The sequence below is a fragment of the Nannobrachium achirus genome (genome assembly GCF_963921795.1).
Source record: "Nannobrachium achirus genome assembly, chromosome: 22".
NCBI lineage: Eukaryota > Metazoa > Chordata > Actinopteri > Myctophiformes > Myctophidae > Nannobrachium > Nannobrachium achirus.
Genome location: NC_137829.1, coordinates 51,550,328 through 51,559,846, shown reverse-complemented (window position 1 = coordinate 51,559,846; position 9,519 = coordinate 51,550,328). Strand labels below are relative to the sequence as shown.

General features: G+C 42.3%; 1 protein-coding gene across 1 annotated transcript; it reads left to right on the top strand.

Moving 5' to 3' along the window:
• Positions 1-459: 459 nt before the first annotated feature.
• On the top strand, positions 460-5,435 carry LOC308307679 (E3 ubiquitin-protein ligase TRIM21-like; the record flags this gene model as incomplete). The annotated part of the gene is made up of 2 exons (XM_080752945.1): positions 460-1,648; positions 4,915-5,435. 2 exons carry the CDS (start codon positions 460-462, stop codon positions 5,433-5,435), a joined length of 1,710 nt encoding a protein of 569 aa, XP_080609071.1.
• Positions 5,436-9,519: the final 4,084 nt, after the last annotated feature.

Below are 9,519 nucleotides of genomic sequence, written 5' to 3'. Positions count from 1 at the left end.
ACATAAGGCAGCTGCAATGTTGGTGGGTTTATCGTGGTTTAATACAATCAGATTTTTTGAGCGGCTACTCTGACCGTGTAGTTCTCTGTCAGGCCTGGTTTACTCTACAGGGCCTGCAAATCAACTTTTAGATTACAATTACAGTTACTGCATGTCAGTTCACTATGACACCATGGCACATTGAGTCCGCCACTACAGTGCTTCTCAAACTTCTTTATTTTCATGGACCCCCATAACTCTGAGTTATGGGGGTCTCCTGCAATGGACCATTTGGAACACCCTCAAGGAACCCAGAAGATCCCTCAACCCACTTTGAAGACCACAGCACTAGTAGTAGGCCTGTACATTTAGGGCTTGCCAAAAATGTCCACCACAAGCCGGCATGGTGATGAACAAGGTGCAAAAACATAATTTCTAACTAAACTAAACTTCTTTCACTTTTATTTTCAGTGTGCAGAAATGGCATCTGCAAGCAGTCTCCTGTCTGAAGAGCAGTTCCTGTGTTCCATCTGTCTGGATGTGTTCACTGATCCAATCACCACTCCATGTGGACACAACTACTGCAACACCTGCATCACACATTACTGGGACAGCAGTGATGTGTGTCAGTGTCCACTATGCAACGAAACCTTTGAAAAGAGACCAAAGTTCTCTGTTAATAAAGTCCTCTCTGAGATGGCAGATCAGTTGAGGAAGTCAAAGCAGCTGCGACAAACTTCCACCACAAACCAAGAACCTGCTGATGATGATGAAGTCTCCTGTGACATCTGTACTGAGACCAAACTCAAAGCCCTGAAGTCCTGCTTGGTGTGTCTGATCTCCTACTGTGGCACTCACTTGGAACCCCATCAGAGATTCACAGGGTTAAAACGACACAAACTAATTGACCCTGTGAAGAACCTGGAAGACTTTTTGTGTAAGAAACATGACAGACCTCTGGAGCTGTTCTGTAAGACTGACCACATGTGTGTTTGCCAGTTCTGCACTGAGTCAGACCACAAGTTACACCAAATTCTCTCTCTGGAAAAAGAATTTCAAGAAAAGAAGGCTGAGATGGGAAAGACAGAATCTGAAGTTCAGCAGATGATCCAGGAGAGACAAGTGAAGATTCAGGAGGTCCAACACTCGGTAGAGCTCAGTAAGAAAGATGCAGACAGAGAGATAGCAGACAGTGTGCAGATCTTCACTTCTCTGATCAGCTGTATTGAGAGAAGCCAGGCTGAGCTCATCGGTGTGATTGAAGAGAAACTGAAAACAGCAGAGAAACAGGCTGAAGGCTTCATCAAAGAGCTGCAACAGGAAATCACTGACCTGGAGAAGAGACACACTGAGCTGAAGCAGCTCTCACACACTGAAGACCACCTCCACCTCCTCCAGAACATCACGTCCATCAACACCCCTCCACCCACCAAGGACTGGACAAAGGTCAATGTCCTTCAGTCTTCATGTGTGGGGACTGTGAGGACAGCTGTGGCTCAGCTGGAGAAGACACTCAGTCAAGAGATGAAGAAGAACCTGCGTAGTGCTGAGCTGAGGAGGATTCAGCGATATGCAGTGGATGTGACTCTGGACCCTGATACAGCCTGCTCTCTGTCCCACAGTTCCACTGTGTTCCACTGTGTTCCAATGTGGCTGGGAGGGCCTGCCGGTTGCATAGGCTGCCCATTGGCCCGTTCCACTTGGATGGGAGGGCTCTGTCCCACTGAACTTCTTCGCCCTAAAGCGTCCGATTGGCCCAGAAGCATTCCAACTGACCCACTTTCGCCCTGCAGCATCTGATTGGCTTGTGTTCCACTGAGCCCAGCACAGCAGTGCTGCAGTGGCAGTCAGACAGACAGTGTGTGCACAGTGTTGGGAGAACTATACAGGAGGATTATAATCGTGGTCAATTGCAGAGTGCATTAAGGAATATAACTTTTACATCTTTTATCTGCTGAGGGTTAGATAAAGACTGGAGGAAACTGACGTTTTGGTGCTTTTTTCATGGAGTTCTCTCATCTTTTGTGTACTCAGAGGATTAACACATTGGTAAGTGCTTCCAAATCAACAAAGTTAACATTTTTCATTAGCCAAGGCTTAGTTAGGAAATCGAAGTGAGTTTGGAGTGCATGTGTTGCTTATTTTAATTTATTTTTAATTTAATTATGGCCCAAGTGACAGGGCACACAAAGAGAGGAGAATTCATAAAATCATATAATATTGGCCAGTGCCCTAAACACATCAAAGTTTACTGTCTTTATCAGCCAGGTATTAGATGAAGCCCTGACAATTATAAATAAATCATTTGGTGCAGTTTCCACTTTGCTGTCATAAAGTTTGTCTGTTAGCCTCCGTTAGCATGTTTGGCTAGCGCCTATGTATATGTACCTTAAATGGAGTCATACAGGCTTCTGGTTAGCCATTTACATCCCCAAAATGCCTCGGTTAGAGAGTCATTGATGTTGTAAATAAATGGGACAGTAGGTGACACATTTAATGTCCATTTGGAGTGGGGATAAGTGAGGTTGTAATGTATGATGTGGTATCAGAAACAAGCCTATAGATTCAGCCTGCCTGTCTGCAGCTCAGAGTCAGTTGCAAAAGGGCATAAAGCATAACATGATTTAATTTCCATCTCTGCCCATGCAATGCAAGACGTGTATTGTTTTGAAAATAGCAGATCTACAAGCTCACAACAATGTGAGAATGGCAAATCTACAAGCTCACATTGTTTTGAGCTTGTAGATCAGCTATTTTCAAATGGCTGAATAGGGTTAATGTTATTGTGTTCATTCTTTGTATGTGAGGGACCGTACCTGTTCCCCAGGTTCTATACATAATGGGGAGAAATTACAAATACTAGTGGGTGGGTCAGGGGGGAACTAAGGACACCTGGGCACCATATTTGTGTTATGACTGGGCACCTGGACATCTGGGCACTAGGTAGGGACATGTGGGCATTTGGATGAGTGGGCACTTGGAAAAGTAGGCACTGTGGGTTAATCCTAATTTAGGTGCCCAGTTGCCCAGGTGACATTTTTGGATGAGTGGGGGAACATAGAACCTTTTTTAAGTCTTGTTTACAGCGTGCCTGCATTGTTCAACCCATGCCAACTGTCACCTAATGTCCTGTTTTTTTTCTTTACTTTGTTTTTATTTCAGAGATTTTGCCCCTTCCACCGACAAAGGCTTCTAGCCTCATGCTGAGGCTGCGCTGTCCATGATGCCACTGGTCCCATTCATGCCCCACTGTCCACGCTGCCCATGTTCAACACCATACTGGCTGTCCTCTCACGGCTGCTCCAGCAGGCTAATGCCACCGCACAACTCCATGCAACGCTGCTGGCCATCTCAACTCTCAACTGCTCAAGACCACTGCGGGCTATAGCCTAAATTATATTTCTATTATTATTCAGATTTCAGATTTTAAACTATTTCACTTTTTACAATCATTAAATGTTCAGTAGCCTAGGCTATGATGTTCTAAACAAGTGACTGAAGTGAATAAAATGAAGTGAACATTTTATTTCATATCTGGACCTCCATTTTATTTCATTGTCTCTGCCCATGCAAGATGTGTATAGTTTTGAAAATAGCAGATCTACAAGCTCACAACGTTGTGAAAATGGCAGATCTACAATCTCACAATGCTATTCTCTAATGGCTGAAGAGGCTTAATGTTATAGGCTTATTAATTGTATGTGAGACTTGTGTCTTACTGTTACTGTACATTTCTGTATGTTCAGGGTGTCACAAGGCAACCACAACAATGGCAGTAGTACAGCCAGATTAATAATGTGAACAATTATATCACCCAGATAGTGCTGTGATTACACCGTTATCATCCTTTTGTAAAATGACAATACCGTAATAAAAGATAATAAACCTTTCTGTTTTCATTTTTCCACTTCATTGGGAGAGAGGTTGATGTAGTGATGGCTTGATGGCTCACTTGATTAAAGACATTAAGTCTGCTAAATCATTGGTTCTCAAACTTTCAAGACACCCCAAAATAATCATGTGAACTGTGGTCCCTCACACTGACAAACAGGTTTGGAGGAACTCATGGAGTTGCTGGAGTTGAGCCATTACATTTTGTCTTGATTCAACAGATGAATATTGTGAAAATAGCCGATCTACAAGCTCACAATGCATAATAATAATAAACTAGCTTTTGTTATATCTATATTAAATCTATTGCTGATTACTGGAACACTTGATTCCCCCGATTGAAATAACTAAACTCAACAGACAAATATTGTGAAAATAGCCAATATACAAGCTCACAATGTATAATAATAATAAACTAGCTTTTGCATTATGCAGATTACTGAAACACATTTGATTCCCCAGTCTATAGTTCTGGCCACAGATTATATTTCACTGGGAAAGTCACAATACACAATCTTTACATCTTGTCACTCATTCAATAAAGTTCACAGACAATGATTTGTATGTAAATAACACATTTTAATTTTATTACAAAGTGCACATGTAAAAAATAATAAAAGGGCAGCACAGGTCATGTTCTACTTAAAACAAATAGGAAGGAATTGATTAGGTGATTTTTGATGCTGGAGGGAGGGAGGGATGGGGAGAAAGACAGACAGACAGAGTGAGTGAGTGAGTGAAAAAGGTTTTGAGCAATTTGTGCATGTTTGGGAACACATGGCTAATTAGAATAAAAAGCACATGGCTCATTTGCATATGCCATGCCCTCAAGACACGTTCTCTGGAGGTCATTTGGAGTTCAACTCTCCATTTCGGCAACTTTTTGGTTCCGCTGTTCCCGGACACGAAAAAGGACGGGGTTTGTTCCGTGGGAATTGGGGGGTCCCAGGGAGCATGCCTGGGAAAAATCAGGACGGGGGGCGTCCAATTTGGTGTTTAAATTGCGTGAAGCAAAACAGAAAAGATCCGCTGGGTTCTTTACAGCACACTGTAAACTCATCCTCTCTGAGGATGGAAAACAAGTAAGTCATGGAAACATAGAAAAGAATCTCCCAGACAACAAAGAGAGATTCTCTCCATGTGTCAAAGTGTTAGGAAAACAAAGCTTCTCCTCAGGAAGGTTTTACTATGAGGTTGAGGTTAAAGGGAAAACTAAGTGGGATTTAGGAGTGGCCAGAGAGTCCATCGACAGGAAGAGTAACATCTCACTGAACCCCAGCAATGGTCACTGGACTATAAGGTTGAGGAATGGAAATGAGTTATATGCTTATGCTGTCTCTGATGTCCTCCTCCCTGTAAGAGAGGAGCTCCAGACAGTGGGAGTGTTTGTGGATTATGAGGAGGGTCTGGTCTCCTTTTATGATGTGGAGACCAGAGTTCATCTCTACTCTTTCATTGGCTGCACCTTCACTGAGAAACTCTATCCATACTTCAGTCCATGTCTTAATAATAATGGGGAAAACTCTGCTCCTCTGATCATCTCTCCTGTCAATCACACCGATTAGACTAATCCATGGCTTTATATCTATATGAAAAGGTTAGTATTCATATAAGAAACAAATGTTAATTTACAGGTTCATTGTCCTAATGAGGAGATTGGTGAGAGATGTATTGTCAGTCAGCTATTGAACTCTTAACGTGTATTCTATTGAAACACAATAACTTTATTCTAAATTACAGCCAAAGTATATCATGTTAAAATGAATGCTTCATTTGAGTAACTATTTAGCTGAAATCCCTGTCTGTGAGACTGTAAAAGTGTCTATATGTCTTATAAGTAAGTATATTAATTGGCATTCAGGTTTAAGTTAAACTTTACATTCATTAATGTGCAGGATTAAAATCTATCAGGACTAAAACAACACTAGAACATTTTATTGAAAATGGTTTGCAAAGATTATTAGTTATGTTATTATAGAATTATAGAGGTATTAAGAGGTAAATTGTGATTGTTCTAAAGATATCAGCTATTGTAATTATGTGTGCATGTTTCTTCTTCTGAGTTTCAGAGTGTAGAGTTGCATTCATTAAGCTTGCGTGAATCAGTGTTTTGGGGTTATGTTGTCACGTTGATACATGTATATTTTGGTCTACTTCTAATGTGGAATTGTGACATGTTTTGCATGTCTGGGAGTTGCTAGAGAAGAAGAGTTCTATGTATGATACAATGCCAATAAATACAATATTATTTGGTGTTTTTTACAATAAATATGCATGGGAGCATTAACCAGTGTACAGACTCTATGTTTCTGTATTTAGCCATTCTACTGTTTGGATGTGCAGTAGTTTATTATTTAATGTTTATGTTTTATATTTGATCATTCTCGTGTACAGTACATTTTTTTGTAAAACGTTCTGCTCCACCATTTCTTTTATTGATTGAATACTTTATTGGCAGTTCTCATGACCGTACAGTTCAGATACAAGGTCTACTTGTAAGATACAAGGTCTACTTGTAAGATACAAGGTCTACTTGTAAGATTTAAACCCAAGAAAGCACTTGTCGTCCTTGTGTACTCAATTCATTGAGGAGCATTGGCATTGGCCAGTCAGTAGTAATACAGTAGATCAGTGGTTCGTCCCTAAATTATTTTGTGGGTCCCCAGATGATTAGCTTAACCTGTGCAACATTGTTTTCTCACTCAACAGTAAACACAACAACATGCAGTGCACGTGTGTACAGGGTATCTGCACATTTCTAAAGTGTCAATTTAATGACTTTTAAGACCTTTTCAGTATAGATATTGTTGTCGCTCCCTCTAGTGTTGTGGCTGTGTGGGGATCACTCATCACCGTGCAATCAGCTGTATGCACCCTCCTGCATGTTGGATCACTCGCTCGGGCGGGCATGTCTCCAACCAACCAGTGAGGTGCCTGCCTTGGTGATTTGCATAAAGTTGCCTTCAGAAATACAGTCGTGACTGGGTGTGGCACGCACACACACGCACACACATTTCCAAATCGTCGCTTGTCGGGGCAGAAACCTCTTATCTCCCATGTTTTAACTTTTTGTGTTTTTCTCATAAATTATTGCCCTACTTGAACATATACAGCAGGGTTCCCCAATATTTGCGGCCCGCGGGGGGCTAGTGTCTGGCCCCCACCAACCCCAGTAATAATGGTGGTATAAGAGCAGCAACAACACTAGTGTATCGTCGTTGTCGGGTGGAAACCTCGTATCTCCAAATGTATACGTTCTTTCGCAAAGCAAAGCTCTGCTTCATCAAACAAGGCCGTCGCACAAAAGTAGTGAAAACAGCAGATCTACAAGCATCTGTTTTCACTAGTTTAAATCATTTTTTAAATGATAAATGCAAAATGAACGGTTTTGGACATACAAGATTTTCACCCGACAACGACGATATCTGAACTGTCACTGGAGTAGCGGGAACGCCACCGTCGCCCCCTGCAATGTTGTGGCCCTCGGAGTGGTACCCTAGACATGATTCGGCCCTTGGGGAAAACTAATTGGGGAACCCTGATATACAGCGTTACATCAAAAGCTTGTAGATGCTGTCACACACATTTCAGGAGTGGAATGAATCACAGCCTTATTGCTGGGTTTTCCCCACATGATCTGAGTCAGCAAAGCCACCACCAGTCTCATTCCAGTCACCATGTCCTCCCCGTGCTGTAGCTGTCACTCAAACCCAGACATGACAGTGGCAAAGCCACCAGGAGGCTGCGTAGGCCTAGTAGTTATACTGTGTGCTATGCTGCACCACCTGGACCTGAAATGAAAGCAATCATTTTCTGTGATTTTTCAATCTACTCATACATTCCATCTGCAGAGGCAACAAAGCCACAGGGTAAATTGCCGAGCGTTAATTTTCCAAAAATGGAGATCTGCTATTTTCTGCCAATGACAGTTGTGCAAAGAAGTATAAACTAGTGCTTTTATACTTTTTTATTTTTTTATTTTTTTTAATTAAAATATTATTTAGTCCAATCTGCATCATAGAGCAGGGGTCTCAGAGTTACTTCAGGGGGTCCTCCAAAAAAATGTTTCTCTTAGCCAAAAATAGCCGATCTATAAGCTCACAACGCCTCGCAGCGCGATGTGAGTTTGTAGATCGGCTATTTTTGGCAAAGAGGTTTGGTGTAGAGGGGAAAAAGAGCAGACTAAGTACAGGGTGAAAGGTCAAGTTTATTAAGTATTGACGGTTCAAGTGGTTAAATATCTGAGAACACAAATTGACATGAATCCAAAATACACTGATGATCGTGCTGTCAAACAATTAAACTATGGATATAGAATCCAAGCTTGTGGGGGTCCCAGCTTCATCTCTCGCTCAACTAAGGGGTCCTTGGCCTGAAAACTATGAAGTCCCCTGTCATAGAGTATGTTAATACAATAGAATGTATACAAGTGTAGTGGTTGTTTTGTGTCTCTGCTCTTCTATTGAGGCATTTAGATCCTATCAAAGTCTCACCGAGACACAGGATCTGACACCAATCTTGAATTGACCTGAAGGTCAAGATCCAATTCATCCCCTGAGCAAGCAGGCAGGCTATAGGCTCTATTTGCTCAATATACAGAACTAGAAAAGAAAATTTCTAAGAAATTTTAAGTGTGCCTGCAGCTCGCTAAGTCTGTGCAACCTTGTGTAGCGGTTGGTGTTAGCATTAGCGTTACATTTTTTAACATTACCATTTTTTGCATGAGCTTTAACATTATGGTGCTTCATATGAGACCACCCACATGTCTGTACGACAAACGGTTCACGAGATCAAGGGTCACTTCCTGTTTGGTGAGGGGCACTTCCTGTTTGGCGAAATAGGCCCCAATTAAGGTTAAGGACTCTTAATCTTGTCATTTGACGCAACCCGCACGTCTGTACGACAAACGGTTCACGAGATCAAGGGTCACTTCCTGTTTGGTGAGGGGCACTTCCTGTTTGGCGAAATAGGCCCCAATGAATGTTAAGGACTCTTAATCTTGTCATTTGACGCAACCCGCGCGTCTGTACGACAAACGGTTCATGAGGTAAAGGGTCACTTCCTGTTTGGTGAGGGGCACTTCCTGTTTGGCGAAATAGGCCCCAATTAAGGTTAAGGACTCTTAATCAAGTAATTTAATGCCATCCACGCGTCTGTACGACAAACGGTTCACGAGATAAAGGGTCACTTCCTGTTTGGTGAGGGGCACTTCCTGTTTGGCGAAATAGGCCCCAATTAAGGTTAAGGACTCTTAATCAAGTCATTTGATGCCATCCACGCGTCTCTACGACAAACGGTTCACGAGGTAAAGGGTCACTTCCTGTTTGGTGAGGGGCACTTCCTGTTTGGCGAAATAGGCCCCAATTAAGGTCAAGGACTCTTAATCAAGTGATATGACGCAATCCGCGCGTCTGTACGACAAACGGTTCATGAGATGTAGAGGCACTTCCTGTTTGGCGAAGGGCACTTCCTGTTACAGATGGGGCGGGGCTTAATCAATTACAGCTCATCCCTATTGGCCATCTAAGTACACACAGCAAGTTTCGAGACGGTACCATGCTGCAAACTGGAGATATAGCCGTTTAAAGCTCAGCCAATAGGAAGATAGGGGTGGGGCTTAATAGGGGCGGGGCTTAAGTAATACGTCCC